Below are 23,800 nucleotides of genomic sequence, written 5' to 3'. Positions count from 1 at the left end.
GAAGTTTTGCCAACTTTGAAATTGATGCTTGCTGTTAATCTGCGGTGTTAACATTAGTATGTGAGAGGCTCAATAAGGGGCTTCTATTCTGTAGGATGGAGGTCTCTGACGGACCACTGGAAGAGGAAACCCTCTAACCCCCCCTCCGGCCAATGAGCAGGGACACCACCCAGACACATGGGCCATGCCTCCCTAAAATAACCTGCGCCTACTGCACTGACAAATGTTGCTACTTGTGCTGGTGACAGGTTACCCTAGCTAGTCTGCTCCATATTTTCCCGTAAACTCTAAGGCTAACTCTGTGCGATAAAACCGGGAAGGCTGGACAGCTGCCGGTGTCCAAGATTTTCCCAGGTGGCAGCAACCAGAACACCGGAATCTCCCTCTTTGAGCACAGGTGCACTCTGAGGATTTACCAGTCCGTCATAGGGGGCCAGCTGAGTTTATTCTGAAGGTAAAAACACACCACCCCCTAATTTATTTGTTGTCCACAGTGTCCTGTTGTTTGGCACATGCTGCATAAAGCCTCAGAAAATGTCTGACATTGAGCCTCAGCTAGGCTGGAGTCTATTCCTGTATAAATGCGTAATTAAATTATCTTAACCTGTCTGCATGTGTGGTACCGTGTTTCTCTGTGTGGGCTGTGACAGTATTATCTCACTCAGCAGTGTCCCATTTATGATAATTATAGTTGTTTGCATAGTCTGATTAATGATTGTTGTGGCCGATCAAAATCATGATAACAAGGGCACACAGGATGAGGGGGACTGCTTTTTTTTTGTGGATTTTCTTCATGTAAAATGACCCCTCGCTATTATTAGATATGACTTGGTGGGCTTGGAGCCTGTTTGCAAAGGATTAATGTACACAACAGCTGCAGCTTCAGGTCTGTTGGAAGGGCATTGCTGCCTCTCTTAATTGCACTGATTTGAGTGTCAGTAGCATATGTGTACCCTATCTCATGTCTGTATGACTTGCTCATGCCTAGTCTCAAAAAGTTGTGCAAAGAATAAACGTCATACAAGTGTTGATCTGAGGTGGACAGGGGCAAAAGAAATGCCAGTCTGTATCCCATCAGATCAGTTTTCTGTGCATGAACCTGATACCCTGTTGAGGATAGAAGAAGGCTGAAATTAGGCTAAAATAAAGAGCTATTTTTACCCATACCCAGGCTTTTAACTCATGTGCACCAGGGATTGTTTTAACATGAAGTGTAATATTAATTTAGTTATATCTAAGATATATATCAGTATATGTATTAAGTCTATACTGTATGTATCAGATAAATATGTATAGGGTTCAAAACAAGATATTTGCTTTTCATTTATTAATTTCGTTAATGATTCCTCCTAAAGGTTAGACAAGTCAGTGACTGCAAGGTCATATACTTTACTGCTTATTAGCGCTGCAACTAACAATTTGCTAATTAGTTAAAATTAATTAAAAAATAGTTTGTATCAGAAACTTTCAAAAAACTGAGTCAACTGCCAAAGAACCATTTTGCCAATGCAGAAGTTACCAAATTTACATTGCCCTGTCTATTTGTTTTCAACAGGGGACTTTTAAATGTTAGTGAAGAGCGGCTGCTTGATCTCGCCACTGACTGCATTACCATGTGACAATAAAGGAACTGTGACAAAAAGTGGGCTAAATATTCACTGACATAGATGACCTACAGTATGTCAAGTGTCAGTGCTCTGCAAGTAACACATATACATACACATATAGGACAAACCAGAAAGTCGGGTGCGTTAGATCAAAAATCCTGACTCTGAAAAAATCCCACCCCCCCACACTGATTAATGTCAGATTCAATTCATGTAGACCTGATAAAAGTTTGTGGACCAGACGGTCAAAGCAGAAAATCATTCTAAAAACATATAGTAAGTATTTTTTAACACACATACTTGATTTGTATGTCAAGTGTAATTAAATACCTTGTGATTACTTCCACAGCATGCAAGAGAACAGCTCTGACCAGCCACCGTCACTGTCTCAGCTCTTAAGGGAGAGCTACTTGGCAGAGGCCAGAGCCCAGCAGCGCCACAGCGAGATGAGCCGCTCAGACGCTTCTTCCTCACGCCTTCAGATCTACGGGTCACTCAAAGGCAAGGCTGAGGCCTCTGTGGGCCACAATGATCCCCATCTCCCAGACCTCTCGGCCTTCCTCAGCCAAGAGGAGCTAGATAAGAGTGTGAACCTGGCCCGCCAGGCCATCGGACATGAGCCACATGAGGAGAGGGCAGAGTTCAAGGCCTCTGCCACACCGTTAACCCCCTCCAACATCTCCTCAGCTTCAGTTTCTTCTTCTGACCCCCCATTTGTTGCCTTGGCTAACCCCTCTCCTGCTCCTTTTGCTGCCCCCTCCAGCGTGCACTTCACCCAGCCAGCCCCTGAATTCAAAGAACTGCCAGCAAAACACACAACATTCACATCAGAGAGAAAGATGCTCAAAGTGCAAACACAGCAGGAAAACATGATCAGGAACAGCAGGGACTCCAGTGAAGGATTCAGCGACTTTAACAGGTCGGCGAGGAATGCCCCGTACGGTCCGGAGACCCAGTCCAAAAAGGAGTTCCTCAACAAGGCAGCGGACTTCATTGAGGAGCTCTCCTCTCTCTTCAAGGCCAACAGCTCTAAACGGGTACGACCAAGAGCCTGCAAAACCCACAGGAGTAGGAACCAGAACAAGAGCCAGAACGATGGAACAGTTTACCCCCTCAGCCCGGACAACAGGGAGCGCGCGGTCGTGCCCATGGAGGTGGAGGAGAGGCGCAGCCCTGCTGTAAGCCACCAACCAGAGGTCCAGCTGGACTCAGGGATTGGGCACGTGGAGTTTCAGGACTGCAGGATTACTGAGGAGCAGCAGTACAACTCTGTTTCCCAGGAGGTGTTGGAGGAGGAGGCTGATAGCTGTGCCTTGACAGAAAGTCCATACCCAGCGGAGCCTGTGTGTGAGCCTCCTCATTTCATCCAGAAACTGAAAAGCAGGGAGGTTCCAGAGGGCAGCAAGGTCCAGTTAGACTGCATTGTAAGAGGACTCCCTGTGCCTGAAGTCCGGTAAGGAAAACCCAAATAACTGCTGATTTTAATGTATTTCTTTGTTTGCAGGAGATACAGTAAAAGTGCTTTTATACTCAAAAATGTAACAGAGGCCAGGCAAGGTTGTGTTAGTGTAGATTTGCAGTGTACTAAAGGATCTGGGTCCATGACGATGGATAGATGACCTTTTTGTTTGGGGAAAATGTTACAGGAACAGGATTTTAGGGTAAGGTCACAGTTTGAGAGCACAGAATGGAAACATGACATTAGTTTTACTCAGTAGTAGAATGTAACAAGTACATTTACTCAAGTACTGTACTTAAGGATATATTTGGGGTATGTGTACCTTTTTTCGATTTTATGCTACTTTGTACTTCTGCTCTACTACTACATTAGAGAAATGTTTTACTTTTTACTCCACTACATTTATTTGACAGCTTTATTTAGTGGTTACTTTACATATTACGATTTCACATTTAAAACATATGGTGTTCTTATAATATATAATGCAAATTTATAGATTTAACTACCCAACAGTATATAAAAAGTCTACTAACTCAACAACTAACTACAACAGTTACACATTAATGCATTTCTAATAGTATTCCAATAATATAATATGTAATGGTATCACTCACAGGGGCCATTTTTATGAAATATGATTTATTTGACTTTTAATACTTTTTTGCAAATAATATGCCAACTTACATACTTTTACTTACTAATTTTAGGACAAAAAAAATAATGGTGTATACCAGACTCCAATATGAAGTTATCATAGATATACTGGTATTGCCACGTATGCCTGCTCATATGTCAAAAGAAGTTGCAGTACAGAAGTGCCAAAGATATGCTTGAGGTAATTTAGGAACGGTGTCACTGTCAGTTTTTCCACCAGAGAGCACCGATGAGTTTATTTAACTATTTAACTTATTATAACTGTAAAATGTCCAACTCAAGACATACTGTTTCTGAATCCATATTCTTTAATAACCTAATTTAATTTAGGGATGTGTTTTTTGTTTGTGTGTCTTTGTGAGTTTTTTACTCTCAAATATTGATCTGGTAATCACCCTAAACAAGTTCAGTGTCAAGAAGACGTAAGACTGTAGTGTATACTTCGTTGAGTCATGTTTGTGCCTGGGCCTCAGACAATGTTGAATAATTACAAAGTGTTTGAGAAGTGTGAGCTAAGCTGAAGGCTGTGGCCTTTTCTTGGCGCTTCCAGGCAGAAGTCACATGTGACGATAGCCAACAGCTGATTCTGAATGGTGTGAGTGTGTGTGTGTTCATTTGGTGGTCAGGGTTGTGTCTGGGGCAAAAGATAATCACATTAGGCTTACTGTCATTCTTATTGAGAACACCATCAGATTCTCATGAGGGCGCAATGACCATCTACACAAAAATATTAGAGGAATTACACCTCTTATTGCATTCAGTTAACTGTCTTTGGTGTCAGAGTACAGCAGAATACTTTTTGAAAGCTAACATGACAATACTTAACTAATTGACACTATTAACTCACTTGTTAATGCTTGTCTTCTGCTTTTTTTAATGTTAGATATGTCTTAAAACCCTTGCTGGACTTGTAATTTCCCTCCCAGGACAACAAAGCATCAAACTGAAGTAAAGCTGAGGTGTCAGACTATAGGGGGCATGGGCTTGTTAGTCCTACTGAACATTGTTGAGCCACTAACATATACTTGTCCAGGGGAGAATGTAGCTCTCTGCCATTTTTAGACTGGACTGGCGCAGCAAGCTGTAGTCTGATAATGGAACCGACTGAAGCAGACAGAAGCATGAAGAGTTTGGTAAGATTATACAGTTATTACTTTGTGGATATCTATTATATGGTTTAATTTGAGTTCTGTTTCAGTGGTTTCTACTGAAAATGTGTTACCTCTTAACGCTGAGCTCAAGCTTGGCTCATATTTTGTGTATCCTGTTAACATAATGCTATTTTCATTGACTTTAGTGTGATGTTTGTGCCCATTTCTCCAGCCCAGGAAGTTACTGTGTTTGCGACTGTGACTGGAAGGAGTTGAAATAGAGTTGTCAGGTTCATATTTCCCATCAGTTTGCAGCGGTGTGCTGTCTCTGGTCTGGTGTGTCAGGGTATAGCATTGTGTGTATTCTGAGCCTATGTTTAGCATTGTGCGTATGTGATTGGGGCGGCCAGTCAGAGCTCCCAGGCTCCAAAGGGAATCTCCTCGCTGGTTCTGAAGTCCAGAGGGTAAATAGCCCTGACAGGTGCAGCGAGTGAGGTCTTTGCCTCACTGACTAGCCACCTCCTCTACTACTCATGCTTTCAATTTAGACCCTTACTCATTAGAAATGACATAGCTCGCCTCAGGCAGAGCACTGACAGCACAGTCCAACATGTGTTGACTCCAAGTACCGGGAACAGCTCTTGAGAGTAGCTTCATGTTTTCATTGGGAACTATGCCAGGATTTAAAAAAAAACACAGCTTAAATTAATTCCTCTCTATATATCAGGTTAGTTGAGAAGCCATGGGGAGCTTAGTTTGTGTTCTGAGGAATACTTTTTTGAATTAACTGCCTTCTCATGCGCTATTTTTTTGGTAGTAGTATTGTTGCCTGCATATTTATTTGAAAACGTGTTTCATGCAAGTGATCTGTAAGCCTGGTGAAAGCAGTGGATATGAGTAACACATCACCTCATTCCTGTTTGTTTATTGGCTGGATTTTATAAAGCACCAAGGCCTCATCTGCTCAAAATAGATGTACTTCAACGTAGAGGCTGCTGCATATGTTGCTGGTCAGGACAGGGAAAGTTAGAGGTTTACTATTCTAGTTTTACACTGAATAAATAGACTGTGGCCAACAAATCCAATGTACTAAATCTTACTAAGCAGGACTAATGCAAGGTAGGTAATGTTAGCCAGGCAAGAAGTTTTTCTTGCTATTTACCACATTGTAATATTATTTTTGCCCATTTAATCCTAATTTAACACGACAACATTATACCTTATAATATGTAAGTCTGGTTTGCGTCCAGCTGAGGAAGTTTGTTGCATTTCATCCCCTATCTCTCATTAATTAAGTAAAAAAATGATAATTATTAATATTTGATAAAAAAGTGCATACTAACAAATTACTCAAGGTGCCTTTATATCAATTGTTTTCTCATCTTCATAACATCAACAGTGCATTGAAGTGGTCTCTAAACTGGCATGGCACGCTAGTGTTGCTTCTTGTCTTACAGGGAAAGGGATAGGGCTTGCTCATCAAAACATTTTCCTCTTAGCCTGCATAGCTCTACTGAATGGCACAAAGCCAGAGGCATTATTAGCCAGGGAAGAGGGAAAGACGCCGCATGGTACCCGCCTCATAGAAACAGTGTCAGAGGGTAAATACAAAGAAAAGGAGAATTATGTAAAGATGGGGTTTTAAAGACCTAAGAGAGGGTAGAAGAATCTTAAAATATGCTACTGAAATAATAGTAAAGTCACATAACAGTACTGTTACTAAAGTGGAAATAGAAGTAGATCACTGGTAGAAAACAACTCATGTAAAGTTACAGACAGGGGACGCGTTAAAAAAACAAAACTGAATAAATGAGTGCAGAAACACAACAAATGCAGGTCAGTTACAAAAGGGTTTTAATGAGTATGAAAATTATGTGAATCATGTCCTTTGGTGGCCCTGCGATGTACCCCGCCTTTCGCCCGATGTAAGCTGGGATTGGCTCCAGCCCCCTGCAAGTGGTTGACGATGGATGGATGTGCTTTGGTGGTAACAGTTACCAGATCTTAACCCAAATAAACCCCAATTATGAGTATATGTGTAAACGTAAATATATATAGTATCTCACAAAAGTGAGTACACCCTCACATTTGTGTAAATATTTGATTATATCTTTTCATGTCAACACCGAAGAAATGACACTTTGCTACAATGTAAAGTAGAGAGTGTACAGTTTGTGTTACAGTGTAAATTTGGTGTCCCCTCAAAATAACACATCACACAGCAATTAATATCTAATCCGCTGGCAACAAAAGTGAGTACACCCCTAATTGAAAATGTCCAAATTGTAAAAGCCGACTTTTTAATATTTTAAATTGTGCATTGTTTACATTCATGTTTACAAGCAGTCTTCTTCTTCACTGCTGCTCGCATGTATGTGCGCATGCTTGCGCAAACAAAACAGAGACTCCATAGTGCTACTAGTGTTAAAGAAAAACTCCAGGGTATACCAGGTACCTTAAAGAGCTAATAGTAGGTACACAATTTACACAAAGCTGATTTTCTCCAATATATTTACATATAAAACATGCTTTTAATAATAACAGAAAAATCCTTAAAAATATAACAAAACATTTCAACACTAGAAGAAGCTCATAGTGCTACATTGTACTGAGCATTTTGCTGTATATGTTACAGGTGGTTTTGTGAGGGAAAGGAGCTGGAGAACAGCCCTGACATTCAGGTCATCACTAATGGTGAGCTCCACTCTCTGATCATCGCAGAGGCATTCGAGGAAGATACTGGACGTTACTCTTGCTTCGCATCTAATTTCTATGGCACTGATTCCACGTCAGCTGAGATCTATGTCGAAGGTGATTCTTATCTTTCTCTCATTCTTTTTGATACGTTTACAGTCAAGTCAAACACTTGTAGTGATGGAGTGTGTATGCTTGTTTGTTCCAAACTGACAGGCGCCTCCTCTTCGGATTCTGAGGGGGAGCGGCACTTTGAACACGTAGCACAGTGAGTTTTTGCTGTATTGTCGGTTAGATCCATGCACCATGTGCACCTTTAGCTACTGCAACACTAAATGAGACCATGCCTTTCTTCCCTCTGTGACTTTCAAAGGCTGCAGAGGAAATCTTTACCTCCATCATCGAGCCAAACTCTCCCCGCACAAGAAGAAGACTCTCTGCCATCCCATCCTGCAGGAGCCACTGAGGAGCAAACAGAGCAGCTCTCCTCCCCACCAACTAACCAAACAATACAAGAACTTCTTTTACCAGTCCACACATCAGCCACCACACTTCCAGTCCCAAATATCCCTAAAACATCTGTGGCATCTTCAGCACACCCTGCTCAGGAAGAGACAACAGTGTTATCTGTGCAGGTGTTTCCTACTTCACCTGGCCATACAGAACTTCAAGAAGCCCAGGAGGTGTCAACATCTGTCTCAGTCATATCCTCACCACCACCAGTGCAGACAGCTGCAGTGATAGCTACAACACTGCCTTTGAACTCTGTGATCTCGTCTGTGCTGCCCATCCTGTCAGTGCCAACACAAACACCGCAACCTGAGGTAGAAGAGCTGCTTCCTTACCTCCTAATTTTTGTTCATTACAAAATGATTCATTTTGTGTACATATATATATAAACGTGTTTTTTAATCCTCAGAGTCAAACCTCCAGCCCCAACTATCTACAAGGGTTGAACGGGCAACCTATCATGGCTGCCCCTGTATTCACAAAGGTAGACTCATTCTCAAATCATGTATACTCCTGCTGTCTATTTCATGTGTTTCTTGATGCAACATGCAGCCTGTCTTGTCCCTCCAGAGCCTGCAGGACCTCCTTGCATCAGAAAGCCAGCTGGTGGTGCTAGAGTGCCGCGTGAAAGGGATGCCGTCACCTCGAGTGGACTGGTACAGAGAGGGGAAAATCATTGAGGACTCTCCTGATTTTAGGATCCTGCAGAAAAGTAAGCTCTGCTGCTGCCCCGCTACTGTCATAATAAAAGTGCAAATGAGCTTTATGTATTTTTGAGAGAATTTTGTCTTCTGGATTTATGCTGCAGCCACACATGTCTAGTTTAATAAAGAATAGGAGTTTTTGGAAATGCAAGATTTGGGCCCAGATCTTAATTAAGTCAATTTAATTCAGTTGAATTCAAATGTATTTCTGTAATCTCGCAGTTTATTGTTTCTTAAGAGCTTTGGTGCGCAGACAAGAAACTAAAAACACAATGATGCTACAACAAAAAAATGACCATTGTTACTTTCAGTTCAAATAAAACCAAAAAAAAAAAAAAAGTGCTGAGACATAAAAATATATAGGGGAGATAGGGGAGATTTTAATGAAATGATATGGCTGTAAAAGATTTTTTAAAAGGTTTGCGGTCATGAAAAGTCTTTACAGTTTAAATACTGTAAATGGTATCATCTCATAAAACAGTGTTTAAGCATTTTTGACTTTCTGTGGAGACATAACATAAATGTACAAAATATATTTCATGGATTTCATAAAATGACAAGTCATCCTGGATCAACTGATTGTGGTATATGATTCTCTGGGTCTCAGAGAAGTGCTAATTAACTTCAGCTGTTGCAGTTTCATAATGATTTTGGTTCTTGTTTCCATTTCAGAGCCCAGATCTCCAGCTGAATCAGGTACACATTTCATTCAATCATCATCAATCAAAAACACAAGTTTTGACAGCACCAGAGCAGCTGCATGTCTGTATATGATGCTGCAGTGTATACATATTACTCTGCTGAAGTGTTTATAGTCCTTGGCTAAGGCTACTGCTCTTCTTCTGTACATAAGCCAGGGCTGCTTTTCCCTGCCTCTGGACCATATAAGGTAGTCTCTCATCCTGTGTTAAACCACCATGGCAGATCACTTCAACCTGCCTTAGCTGCAGATAGACTCTCAGCCCTGATGACACAAAGCAACCTCACTGCTGGGCGTTTGAAGCACAAGTCATGTATCTTTCCTCAGTGTATTAAGACCCTCTCTAGTTGAGAAATTAATATGATGCAGTCATACCAAACCACCTTGATTATGTGAGTATCACTTCTTTCCCTCTAGAGGAAATATGCACTCTGGTCATTGCTGAGGTCTTTCCTGAAGATTCGGGGATGTTTACTTGCACAGCAAGCAACAAGTATGGAACCGTGTCCAGCACTGCTGCACTAAGGGTCAAAGGTAACAGTTCTGTTTCCCTTTACAAAAACAACAACATCTACCATGGATTCTGAACATGAAATGACTGACTATCTCTCTGATTCTCATCAGGCAATGGCAGCAGCAGTAGCAATCACGTGAGGCCTTTCAGCAGTTTAACGGTGGAGCCTAATCGAATTCAAGAACCTTACCCATCAGCTCCCTCCGTAAACCCTCAACCAGAGGTCACTGTGACCAACAGCATCAAGCCCCACTCCAGCACCATTCGACTAGACCCGCTCATCTCTAGCACCTTACGCCTGGACCCCTTAAACACCAGCACCCTCCGTCTGGACCCCCACAGCTCCAGCATGTTGCGCCCAGACCCCCTCCACACCAGTCTCCCCAGTCTGGAACCCTCCAGCCTGAGCAGCAGCTTCTGCCTCAACTCTCGCAGTCCCAGCACTCCAAATTTAGATCCTTTCTTTCTCCACCAGGACCCTCCTGGCTCCAGTGCCACACATCGAGAACCACAGAGCAGTGGACAGGTGCTCTCACACCTAAAACCCTTCATTTCTCCATCTACGTTTGAGACTCCAGCTGAGCAGGAAGTGTCCAGACCTTCAGTGACATCGCCTGACATGAGCTCCAAAGTTAAGGGGACCCCAAACTATCAGAACGGGAGCCCCTATGTGGTGCCCCTCCCTGATCCCCCTCCTAACTCCTGCCTAAAGACAGGTGCCCTAACAAACCACAAAGACTCACGCTCCAGCTCCAGAGTTGGTCTGCGTGTGCACTTCAAACTGCCTGAGGATGAAAAGGACGAACACAGTGGCACATCCAGTCAGTCTGATGAAGACACCACTCAGACGTCAGTCGGCAAAGAACCACCACCAGTGCTGGCCAAACCCAAACTGTGAGTAAAAAACAAGTACAAGTCTCAGAAATTTCACAATTGTGCTGAGAGTCACACACACGGTTGTCAGGATGGTCTGCAACAGTGTAGTATGGGGAAAAGAGATGTGGTATATCTGTGTCCTTAGTTTGTCAAAGTGAATTAGATGGGCTGTATTGAGAGGTGGGAGGTTCCTCCTCCACTGGCTCAACTAGCAGCTGTAATCACTTGCAATTCATAAATGAATGCATGTGGACTTCAAATGTGGACCTTCCCGCTTTCTAAAACGAAGGATGGCATCTTCTATTTGTAAGTGTACTTTGCATTTATGTTCATCTAATATTTCAGATAATGCTGTAAACAAAACCTTGTATGGTCTGATCAGCTCTTCACTGTTGTTTTTGTATGCGGTATCATAGGCTGAAAACACAAAGATAAATATGACAGTGTCTATTGTTTAGTCTGACAATGTTTGCAATTATTCAATGATAAATAAAAGAGAACTGTTTAGAACGAAAGCCGGAGAGGTCTAGAGCTTGGACAGTGTTTTGTTTGTAGGCTACTTGTTAGTAGCCCATAAAAGGGCAGAGTATTCTTCATGCTGACTTTGGCTCATTCCTGCTGGGGTTGACTGCATGGACATTATTTATGAGAGCAGCGTACTGTGCCTCTCTCATTTTCACCATGTATAGTGTCATGTTTTGATCGGTGGCCTTTAATTTTGGGTTTGCTTTGATCGACCAGGGACCCGGCCCAGCTCCAGCTTCTGCATCACCAGGTGCTCATGGAGCAGCAGCAGGAGACTGAACCTCAGACCCAAACCCACACCCAGCCTCAGTCCCACACCCCATTCCAGATCCAGATCCAGCCCGAGGTCCAAAGCTCCCACGAAGGTCCGCTGTGGTCACCCAGAATTCACCGTGAACCCCATCCGCCACCTTTCCAGCCCTACCTTAACACGACAACACCCCCGCAGCCGACATCCCACTCTGCACCTACACTGACCACGGCCCCCCCTGCTCCCTCTCTGAGCGTTGCTCCATCACTCAACACCACCTTTTCACCTCTTCTCAACACTTCTCCTGCTCCTCCTTTGAGCTCCCCTCCTTCAGTTCCTCAGCTAAAGACTTCCTCACTAGTGACCCCCCCTCCACCTGCCCCACAGCTGAAAACAGCTCCTCCTCTCAGTATAGCTCCCGTAACCCAGATGAACACCATCCATGCATCCCACCTCAACCTGTCCTCTGCAGCTCTTGCCAGAACTGCACCCACACCCCAGTTTTTCTCTCCTCCTGCACCAAAGCTTAGTACTGCCCCTACAGATTCAACCCTGGCCTCACAGCAGATCACATCACCCGCCCCTCTGCTGAGAAGCGCCCACGCCTCCCTCATGAACCTGACCGCCACCTCCCACACCTTCAACTACGCCCGGCCTAAAGAGTTCATAGCTGCTCAGACCTTCTCACCAGTCAGGAGTCCTTCCCCAACAGAATCACCAGTCCCTCTGCTCCAAGAGCTGGCCGCTGAGCTCAGCTCCTCTGCCGCTAGCTCCCCTACTCTCCCGCCATTCTCCCCGCCACCCAGGACCTTCCCCACCAGGGTGCTCAAGTCTCCCACCAGCCCTCCGTCCCTTGTGTCCTCTCCCACTCCGGGGTGGACGTCATTCCCGAACACCATGTACGCCTTACGAGCCCAGTCGCCTCCCCAGGCCTCCTCTCCCACCTCGAGCAGCTCCACCCCCAGTCCGATCCAAAACCCGGTGGCGTTCTTAAGCTCCGTCCTGCCGTCTCTGACCCCGAGTCAGCCCACAAACTCAATGGGCCTGCCAAAGGGAGCTCCTTTAGGGTACGCCCTCTCTAAAGGACTACAGTGCTCATGAGATTGGTGAACGGTCACATGCTCTAAAGCATTTTTCCCTTCTGTCTCTTCAGGCTAAAAAAGAACGCACCAAAGATGCGCCTCGCGTCAATTGAAGATATTCGTGAAAGCAGAGAAATTCTCCTCCATGACATTGAGAAAAAGCTTCGATTCAAAGACGATACTCCACATTTTGCACATCAACAGGTACTAAGTAGTCTCCGGCTCTGCAGCTCTGATTGTTTCTCTGTTTTTTGACTGCCTCAACTACAGTGATGTAGTGAAAAATAATAATGAATGCAAGTACTTGCATGAACAAAACATTTTTCGTCCACTGGATTCTTTAAACATAAATTTGATTTCAGCCTCCATTACACCCCTGCTCAGTTAGATATTAGACCACTGTGTGAATATGAATGTCAATAAATCATAAGTTTGTTGACATGGAGGTATGTGATTGCAAATGTTTAACTAACCAACTGCAATCTAGTTTTTTATAATTTTAGGGATGAAGTTTACTGTTTATTAACCAATGACTGTGCTGCATTCTCACTTGACTCAAGCTTTCTCCTTCTATATTCATTTTAGAATGACTATGTTCCTAAACAGATATTTCAAACTGTAAAAACATGTGTAAAAAAGACGTAAAACTGTAAGAAACATGAAATTACTCAGACGCAACGTCAAACTCCCTTTGATTCAGCAGTGCATCAGCCATCACTCGCTCCCCAGTCATTCACAGTTCTTCATCATCGCGTGTCCATGTACCCTAACAATATATGCATGCTAATAACGATAGCTTGTGTGTTATTCCATCAATATATGTTCGTATGTATAGTATGTGTCTTTGTTGGTGTTCATCATCCATCCCTATCCTCTCATAGAAGCTGAGTTATGAGTGGAAAACAGCGAGCAGACCCCTTGGACCAAACATTCCTGCTACTGTCATTAACTATGATGAGGTACAAGGATCTTCCCGTCCCAAGCACTGCTTTGCTCGAGGCTGTGTGGGTTATTGAACCGTTTCAGACCCAGATTACAAAACTTTGGATATTTCCACATACAGTGGTGGACAAAGTACACTAATCCTCTTCTTGAGTAAAAGTACAGATACCCTTGCTGAATACTCCACTAAATGTAGAAGTCTTCAATTTTAACTTGAGTCAAAGTACAAAAGTACCTGCTTTTAAAAATACTTAGTATAAGTATTTTCAAAAGTAAAAAGTACTATTAGTATAGTTATGTTTGTCAGCGGTTGCTGACATGACAAACAGAATTTAAAAGTACAGTAGGCAAACTTGCCCTTTCAATAATAATTCAAGTTATAATAATAATTCTCAGCTATATGTGTGTGTGCCAGTGGTGTACAAAGTATTCAGATCCTTTACTTAAGTAGTAATACCACGCATTGAAAATGTTACTAAAGTAAAAGTAGGTAAGTATAACCAGGATAATTTACTTAAAGTATTAAAAGTAAAAGTACTCAGTGCAGAAAGAAAAATGTCCTGTGACTATAATACTATTATATAATTACATTATTATTCCTTGTGCATTAATGTAAAAGCAGGATTTCACTGCAGTAATTGTTGAGGGGGAGCTCATTTGAACTATTTTGTATAATGCAACAATGCAATGATTCTTTTCATTGCGGATTAATCTGCTGATTATTTTCTTCATTAATCGATTTTTGAAATTCTGAAAACAGTGAGAAATGCCATCACAATTACCCAGAGCGACACCATCACAATGCTTGCTTTGTCTAACCAACATTACAAAGCTCAAAATTATTACGAATAAATAAAAAGGAAGAGCAGCAAATCTTCACATTTGTTAAGGTGGAACCATGAAATGTTTTAACACAATAAATGTCTTAAATGATCAGTTGATCATCAAAGTTGTTGCCGGTTAATTTCAATATCAATCTAATAATCATCTCAGCTCTATTTGTATAAACTGTTGGGTAGTTTAGTTTATAGTGTGTAAAAATCTTAATATGTAAAAAAAACTAGTAACTGAAACTGTTAGATAAATGTAGTTGAGTAAAAAGTGCAATATCTCCCTCTGAGATGTAGTGGAGTAAAAATATAAAATGGCATGAAAAGAAAACCTCAAATTTGTACTTAGGTGCAGTACTTGAGAAAATGTACTTAATTACTGTCCACGACTAGTCACTTACTTATTTAAATGCTATGGTAAATTAATATATGTAGTCAAGCAGTCGAGCTTCTGTTAACTAATATACAGGTGCTGGTCATATAATTAGAATATCATCAAAAAGTTGATTTATTTCAGTAATTCCATTCAAAAAGTGAAACTTGTTTAATGTATGCATTCATTCCACACAGACTGATATATTTCAAGTGTTCATTCCTTTTAATTTTGATGATTATAACTGACAACTAATGAAAACCCCAAAATCATTGCTAAAGAGGCTGGCTGTTCTCAGAGCTCTGTGTCCAAGCACAGAGGCGAAGGAAAGGAAAAGATGTGGTAGAAAAAAGTGTACAAGCAATAGGGATAACCGCAACCTGGAGAGGATTGTGAAACAAAACCCATTCAAAAATGTGGGGGAGATTCACAAAGAGTGGACTGCAGCTGGAGTCAGTGCTTCAAGAACCACCACGTACAGACGTATGCAAGACATGGGTTTCAGCTGTCACATTCCTTGTGTCAAGCCACTCTTGAACAAGACACAGCGTCAGAAGCATCTCGCCTGGGCTAAAGACAAAAAGGACTGGACTGCTGCTGAGTGGTACAAAGTTATGTTCTCTGATGAAAGTAAACTTTGCATTTCCTTTGGAAATCAAGGTCCCAGAGTCTGGAGGAAGAGAGGAGAGGCACAGAATCCACGTTGCTTGAAGTCCAGTGTAAAGTTTCCACAGTCAGTGATGGTTTGGGGTGCCATGCCATCTGCTGGTGTTGGTCCACTGTGTTTTCTGAGGTCCAAGGTCAACGCAGCCGTCTACCAGGAAGTTTTAGAGCACTTCATGCTTCCTGCTGCTGACCAACTTTATGGAGATGCAGATTTCATTTTCCAACAGGACTTGGCACCTGCACACAGTGCCAAAGCTACCAGTACCTGGTTTAAGGACCATGGTATCCCTGTTCTTAACTGGCCAGCAAACTCGCCTGACCTTAACCCTATAGAAAATCTATGGGGTCAGTTTTAATCATCACAATTAAATGAAATAAACATTTGAAATATATCAGTCTGTGTGTAATGAATGAATATAATATCCAAGTTTCACTTTTTGAATGGAATTACTGAAATAAATCAACTTTTTGATGATATTCTAATTATATGACCAGCACCTGTATAACCTGCACTAATATTCTGAAAAACACATTTTAGGGTTAAAATGTAAAGACTCAACTGTTGTGTAGTGCTGTTTTCTCCAGTTTTCAGTTAACTCATTTTACTTTTCCCCCACTGACGCTTGCAGCCCCTTTGTTCTGTTTGCATTTCAGATTTTTCCAAAAGGCCAACATGACACAGTCCTTCTTTGCAACTTTTCTGAAAAAACAAACAAATAAACCCAACTTACAAACATGCACATTGTCCCTGTATGTCACAAACTGTAACAATCTCTTGCTAGTTTTGTTCTTCTGCTAGCCCATACTGTAGATGAAAGATAAAGAGATCAAAAGGTTCTTAATAAGAATCAAAAAATGTGTTTAAATGTCTGGAAAGTATGTGTTTCAAGTCTGCAGTTCACCTCTACAGTTAATCTTCATCTGTTCTCTGTTTTAACTTCAGCATTATTGTGTTTGGTGGAATGAGCAAATTGTTTTACCAGCCAGCTGCCTCTGCATGATCCTTATCACCAAGTGGATTAAAGTCACAGTCTGTATCTTTTTGTTTTAGGATGTGAGATACATAGATTGTGACTTCAATTCTACTGTTGTTACATGGAGAACAGATGCATGTTGTCTCATGTTCCTGATTATTGCATACCTCTCTAAGAGCTTTTGACGCTTATTTGTATGTGTGAAGCGTCCACGTCCAATGTACAGTATGCATGCAGTGTCGACCGTGGGGATTATTTTAATGTGGTGCTTTTCCTTTTCCAGGAGTACAAAGTGTCCAGCTTTGAGCAGAGACTAATGAGCGAGATTGAATTCCGCTTGGAGCGAACGCCTGTGGAGGAGTCAGATGATGAGGTGCAGCACGATGACGTCCCTACAGGGAAATGTATCGCACCCATATTTGACAAGAAGCTGAAGAACTTCAGAGCCATGGAAGGCGTGCCTGTCACTTTGTCATGTAAAATAGTGGGAATCCCTGTTCCAAAGGTGAGAGGTCACTGACTGTGCAAATGACACGCATGATGATTCACTTTCATCCCTCACATTTATCCTTCACATCTGTGTCTCTCGTCAGGTTTACTGGTTCAAAGATGGCAAACAGATCTTGAGAAAGAACATCCATTACAAGAAGATAAGAGAGGGGGATGGGACGTGTGCTTTGCATATAGAGTCCACGACCAGCGATGACGATGGCAACTACACCATCATGGCAGCTAATCCACAGGTGATACTTCGCACTCGGCTTCCTGTTCATGTTGTCAACACCTTCTCTCCAGCTGCATGAACTGATTTGCTATTTGCTATTTGATAACCACCAGGGCCGAATCAGCTGCTCGGGACATTTGTTAGTTCAAACGGGACCTCCCCGAAGCCGACTGACACCTATTCACTCTCAGAGGTGAGCAGGACTGAGTGTGCAGTGTTATCTGCAGAGGTAAGAAGAATCCCCCTGCAGCACGAGGAACCCGCCAATTATTGATGTTTCTCACTGACAATATTGATATTTCGGGATCATGTCTCTACTAAAATACTAACATGCACCACAACAAACGCAGACATAGATTAATGTTAAAGTATGTGTCTGTGCCCAGTAACATGCTCTGCTCACCTCTTCATGTTCTTCAGGGTGCGAGCCCGTATACAGGAAGTTGAAAGTGAGCAAACCCAAGAGCGCTTTTTCCGGCCTCACTTCCTCCAGGCTCCGGGGGACATGCTGGCTCACGAGGGAAGACTGTGTAGACTAGACTGTAAGGTAGGCAACAGATCCTGGCATGTAATATAGTGACGTGAAATATTGCATTTTTGCCTCACCTTATGTTTGTCTTCCAGGTGAGTGGCCTACCCAACCCAGAGCTGATGTGGTTGGTCAACGGGAGGCCAATCTATCCAGACATTTACCACAAGATGCTAGTGCGGGAGAATGGCATCCATTCTCTGGTCATTGATCCTCTGACGCAGAATGACGCTGGCACATACACGTGCATTGCAAGCAACAAAGCAGGGCAGAGCTCCTTTAGTCTGGAACTGAAAGTTGTGGGTAAGGACTGAATTACCTTACTGACACAGACTAACTGAATGCTTCAGTTTGATGTCCCATGACCTGTTTGGAAGTTCCAGTAATCGAAGTCATGTCCACTTTAGAGAAAGAGATGAAGCACCCTCCCCAGTTTTTGGAGAAGCTGCAGAACATGGGTATTCCTGATGGAACTCCAGTCAGGCTGGAGTGTCGGGTGGTGGGTATGCCCCCTCCAGTCATCTTCTGGAAGAAAGACAATGACACCATTCCTAAAACTAAAGACAGAATCAGGTTGGAAGGAGTTCTGTGCCTCTCAGTGTATCTGTGTTGCATGTATTACACCTTAATAATTTCAAAGCCCTCTATAATTGGAACTGAAATTAATTCTACATTATCTCTTTATTTCAGCATGACCCAGGATGCAACAGGATATGTGTGTCTCCTTATCCAGCCAACTACAAAAGATGATGCTGGCTGGTACACGGTGTCAGCAAAAAACGAGGCTGGAATTGTGTCCTGCACCTGCAGGCTTGATATCTATGGTTAATATTCTGTGTAGCTGTGTAAACAAATCAGTTTTATTAAGAAATGTGCCTCATTTTAGCATGTCCCTCTAAGTAGTAATACTAGCTATCTGCTGCACCTTCAGCACAGTGGCATCAGAGCATCCCCGCACCCATGAAGAAGGCTCCACGCACAGGCAGCCGCTATGCAGCTCTGACAGGCCAGGGGCTCGACATCAAGTCAGCGTTCCCCACGTCGGAGACCAGCCCCATCCTGTTCTCCAGCTCCCCTCCTGAGGTGATGCTGGAGAGTGAGGAGCTGTGAGTGACCTGCAAAGACTCCAGCATGCTGACCCTCAGAGGCCTCCCAGCACGCTCTGTAACGTCCCTGAGGTCAAAACAAAAGAGGGCTAATAGGAGAATGATGATCTGAGCAGATTGTCATGTGATTTGTGTGATGCATTTGAAGTGACACAGTCAGAATAGAATGGCAAAGAATTAGTGTGTTAAAGCTATCAGCAGTGATAGTGGGTTTGTCACCATTCCTATTTACTCAAGTCATATGAAGAGTGTTTTGCATACAGAAAAATCACAGATTTGCAAAGTCTTAGCTCATGAGCCATCAGTGGAGATGAATATTGTTCTCCGACATGTTTGAATGACTCATATTAGTTTTCTACACTATATTTAGCTATAATAGTGAGGTTGTTCCTGAATGTTGGGGATGACATCTGTCCTTAATCGTTAGTCCTTTTCCCAAAGTGGTGCTAGCCCCACTTATTTTTATTACAAATTATATATACCTGTACTGGTAGTTTATTTTAAAGTTTATATGAAAAGTAGTTATAAGTTATTGTTTATTAATAATCAGAAACCATTTAGAGTATATTACTAGACATTTGAATGTGCCATTTAGATCATTTTATTGAAATGGCTCCAGCCAGGCGGGATTCATTCTACATTTACCTAAATCATTTCTTGAGGTTCATTACTGGTTCACATTTTTGCACCATGTTTTTTCCATGTGCATGCATGCCAATGGCTGACAAAGCAATATTGTAGATTTTAACAAACACACTGTGTCTGCGCACCGTTTCTTGTGTTAATAACATGCTGTTAGGTGAGTCTCAGTCTTGGTTAGTAGCTGAAACACTTTAAACTGTGTTTTGATTTTAGGTGATTTAATTAATCTTTGTATCGACAAAGAGGTATTTCAGTTGTATTATATCGGATATTACTATTTTATCAGATTAGACTAAAAACTAGTGGAAGTGTCTTTGTTTCTGTTTTGTGGTAAACAAATCAAATGTGTCCTGCAGATTATTATGATTATTAAACTTTAAGATAAATTCAAGTCACTTTGAAAACATATTGAAGAAACGTTTGAAAGCACACATACTCAACTGATGTAAAGTTGCACATTGTAAAATAGTTTTGACCTTCTCAGAATAAAGTTATATTTATTCAGATGAGTGATGTGTTTGCTTTGCTGGAACAAGTTATACTTCTGCATGCTGCTTACACAGCACCTAAAATCATTCTGCTCTATTTGCATCTGATGAAGTTTATGGTGTCTCATGGTTGACATGAAAATCATTTGTATGTTGCGGTTTCTTCCCTCATGTATTCAAGGAGGTTAATGTAACTTATCTTGCTACACCTGACATTAATGTGGGTTAAAATTAACATGTATGCTGTCATTACTGAGAACTTGTTTTGACTATGCGGTAATCAGAGCCCTATTAGCTTAAGCTGATGCCAAATTTTAACAAAAAGGAAAGCTCAGAAGCCAATTAAGCATTGCTAATCAGTCCAATTAGAGGGGAAGAAAGTTCAAATAGGCATAAAATTACATTCACCTTACATGACCTAATTATACTCCGAGGCTCATCTGACCAGCTGCCAGGCCTACTTGTTAACAGGGTGCTCTATGTGTTGCTAATTAGTAAATATCAGTGGGCTTTGAATGCGATCCAATGTTTTGAAAATGTTTTTAATTCTTTCATGGATAGCTTACTTATACTGGAAACTGCCATGATGTTTCAAATTATGTTTTGCTCTCTCATTTTGATTACGGCAGCATCAACACGATAATAACAGTAATGTTGAAGCAATGTGAAAGTCACGATCCTCAAAGTTTGTTACAAAACCAGCAATAAAAGCCCATACGTTGGAAACCAAAAGTATTAGCACACTTGTGACGTGTTTAGGCTCCTTAAATTTAAGTATGAGCTCATTCACACTGCTCTTTTAAAGGTAATCCAGTGACGATAATGAGATTTATCAAGTCAAACCACACATGCAGTGGGAATCCTTTCTTACACTTTCTCCTGTACTGAAACATACGCTTTGTGTGCTAATCTCCATATCTCCATAAGGAGAGCTGGATTTACGAGGGTAGATGTTTCTATCAGAGCAGACGGGTCACTCCTCAGTTGTGACATATGGCTTTTGACAGAGGGCATGGCTCAGCCACCGGTGCTCAGACAAGCCAATCATGTGAGGGGTTGTAAAAAAAAAAAAGGGGGTGGAAGACACGGAAGGGCCGGGCCACGTCTGAGACAAGGCCCTCAAACAAGACAAGCAGCAGCTGGCAAACTACATCAATCTGTAATCAATGAACCAAATGGTAGATGGGATTATATGCCTAATTGCACAGCTAACCAGTCCATCGCAAAATGACCAGACAGCATCAGCTTGTGTCCATGACCCAATACCAGAGACGGGTATTATTCTAGGCCTCCGACAGTGTTTAATCATTCATAACCTGCCTCTACACCCAAGCTTTGAGTTTGTCAATACAGTGACAGGAGCTACATGTGCTTCTGACAAAGGACGACGCCAGCAAATAAAGCAGAAGAGGTGGAAGAAATATTAGATCCTTTACTTAAGTAAAAGTAGCAATACCTTGGTGTAAAAGTACTCCATTAGAAGTAAAAGTCCTGCACTCCCATTTTACTTAAGTTAAGTAAGTACTCACCAGTTAGTACTCATTATGAAGAATGGCTCATTTTTACAGTGTGGATTATATTATATTATTATCTGTTATATATTATTGTTATTGATGCAATAACGTGTAAACTGAATTTTATATTTTAGAGCCAGTCAAGATCGAACAAACTTTAGTTAAGTTGTAAATTGTTGGGTAGTTTATACCAACATATCATATTTTACTAGCTCATTATTCTGTATGTAAAAATCGTAATCTGTAATAAAAACAGTAACTACAGCTGAAAGATTAATGTACAAGTATAAATTACAGTATTTCTCTCCAAAAAGTAGTGAGGTAGAAAAACACTCAAAGCACTGAGTAAATGAATCACATTCTATGCATCTTCTTCTAAACTCAACACACAATTCAAAGTGCAAGGGAGGCATTATTTGAATTCAAAGTAGAGCTAAGTACAGTTAAAATACAGTAGAGTGGATTGAGTGGGTGTATAACGGGGGAACAAGCTGAATTACAGAATTCAATGTTGGCAGATGGGAAGGACAGACAGACAAATTATTCTGTCAGTCTCATTTTCTCGGACCACTAGATAGATCAATTATTTATCTCTCATGTGGTCCCAAGTACGTAAGAAAAATTAATGCATCCCACATACTGTGATTTATTGAGACCACAGCACTGATAAACACCCTTTCAGACTCATGCACTTTTAATGGGAGATTTTCGTATTCTACCTGTTCACAAACTACTCTCCAAATCTCAGATGGTGCAGCAATATGTACACCATCTTGGCCCACATTGTTTGAGGGCCATAATCCCCTAATCTGCTGTTAAAACCGCCAGGTTACAGGCCACACTTCCACTTCTGTTGCCTCGGGCTAATCTCAGATTATGGTTATTATCACATGGAGAGCAGTTACACGAGAAGTGAAAGGGGACTTCTTGGCGCCTTATGTAACTTAATAAATCCTAATAGACTTTTAGCCACAGTGCTTCCTAACATTTCATTTATAGTTGCAAAATAAATGAGATATTAACGTGTGATGCCTTCAGACTTATTTTGGAGACACATAGCAGATAAATATTACAATGACTGAGCCACAACTGTATTAAACTTTCCATACAAAAGTGTTAAAATGTTAGAAAGACAAAACATTTGAACTTGTAAAATATTGATTAACTAAAAAATAGAGGACTTTTTATCATTCAAGGTGAGATACTGTATGTTTGCATACACAATAAGTAACATTAGAAATCCTTTCTTTGGCACAGTATATGGGATTTTAATTTAGATAAAAAAAACTATTAAAGATTAAATTCTATTTTATTTGCTGCTTTTTGTGATTTTACATAATTGGTGGAAATGTTAGCTTAATTGTGAAATATCCACACTGTCAAGCCTTTTAAAAGTTTGTTTGCACCATCAGCTGTGGTGAGTTGTGCTACCAGATGGTAGACTTTTGGTAAAGCCATGGCCAGATAGGCCAGCCCAAGATAATTGGAATTTCATTAAGGGTTTGTGTGTGTGTGTGTGTGTGTGTGTGTGTGTGTGTGTGTGTGTGTGTGTGTGTGTGTGTGTGTGTGCATATATATGCCTATGTGTGTGTGTGTGTGTGTGTGTGTGTGCTGAGAGTGGGTGTGGGTGTTTATGAGTCCGGATGGGTGTGTTTCTCTATGAGCAATATTGGGGTGGGGGAGCTGCATGGACTCCACCTGCTGCCACCTGTTCATCTGCTCCGTCTTATAAAAGCTGCTCGCTCACTGTCTCCAGGATCACAGACACCTTGGATTCTCCAGGCTGTCTTTCTGGAGTTACAAATATTTCAGGACACACAACTTTCATCAGCCAGGCAGCAACATCGAGGAGACCTCTGAAGAACCCTGAAGCTGAAACGGGAAACTTCTCTGATTAATCTGTTGGCTGAGTCTTTCTGATCTGAGGACACACACGGGTTCCATTCTTCAACCAAAAATCATGAAGTCTCGTCGCCCCAGCTGCACTGACTCTGGATCCGAGTCCTCAGAACCAGACTCCAAGAGCCCAGAGAAATATGAGACTGCCACGAGGCGACGGATGGCTGCCAATGCCAGAGAGAGGAAGAGGATGGAGGGTTTGAACACAGCCTTTGATCGCTTACGTAAAGTGGTCCCCCAGTGGGGCCAGGACAAAAAACTGTCCAAGTATGAAACCCTGCAGATGGCCCTCAGCTACATCATGGCCCTCAACCGGATCCTGACAGACGCCAGGAGGCACAACGCTCCTCACAGGCAGTGGCTGGATCTGCAGTTTGACTGCGTGCAGCCTGAAAACTACCCCTGCCTCATGAGATACGACTCTCCAAGCGGAGAGGAGTACATCCA

The 23,800-nt window shown here is 41.9% G+C and overlaps 2 protein-coding genes across 3 annotated transcripts in view; both read left to right on the top strand.

Moving 5' to 3' along the window:
* The first annotated feature begins 225 nt into the window (after positions 1-225).
* Positions 226-19,961, top strand: mypn (myopalladin). Of its 2 annotated transcripts, XM_038736810.1 has the most exons (21): positions 226-454; positions 1,957-3,060; positions 7,447-7,622; positions 7,722-7,773; positions 7,879-8,329; positions 8,425-8,499; positions 8,586-8,727; positions 9,392-9,415; positions 9,837-9,953; positions 10,044-10,827; positions 11,551-12,651; positions 12,738-12,870; positions 13,548-13,625; positions 16,735-16,956; positions 17,045-17,194; positions 17,289-17,368; positions 17,596-17,722; positions 17,800-18,007; positions 18,112-18,277; positions 18,395-18,528; positions 18,636-19,961. In XM_038736810.1, the coding sequence occupies exons 2-21, from the start codon at positions 1,958-1,960 to the stop codon at positions 18,812-18,814; spliced, it is 5,502 nt and encodes a 1,833-aa protein (XP_038592738.1). In that variant the 5' UTR covers positions 226-454; position 1,957; the 3' UTR covers positions 18,815-19,961. The 2 variants fall into 2 exon arrangements, with proteins under 2 accessions (XP_038592738.1, XP_038592739.1); XM_038736811.1 differs by lacking the exons at positions 226-454; positions 1,957-3,060; positions 7,447-7,622; ... (5 more) ...; positions 9,837-9,953; positions 10,044-10,827 and adding an exon at positions 10,846-11,115.
* Positions 19,962-23,414: 3,453 nt separating this feature from the next.
* The window catches only part of atoh7 (atonal bHLH transcription factor 7), a 1,342-nt gene continuing 956 nt past the window's right edge, over positions 23,415-23,800 (top strand). Inside the window, exon 1 of the mRNA XM_038738107.1 lies at positions 23,415-23,791. Coding sequence (XP_038594035.1) covers positions 23,415-23,791 — 377 coding nt within the window. The remainder of the gene's footprint in view (positions 23,792-23,800) is intronic.

This window comes from Micropterus salmoides, unplaced genomic scaffold, assembly GCF_014851395.1.
Source record: "Micropterus salmoides isolate LMB-PRFRI ecotype aquatic unplaced genomic scaffold, ASM1485139v1 Ms_hic_scaffold_22, whole genome shotgun sequence".
Lineage (NCBI taxonomy): Eukaryota > Metazoa > Chordata > Actinopteri > Centrarchiformes > Centrarchidae > Micropterus > Micropterus salmoides.
The sequence above is the reverse complement of the archived record's forward strand: the minus strand, read 5'-3'. Positions and strand labels throughout refer to the sequence as shown.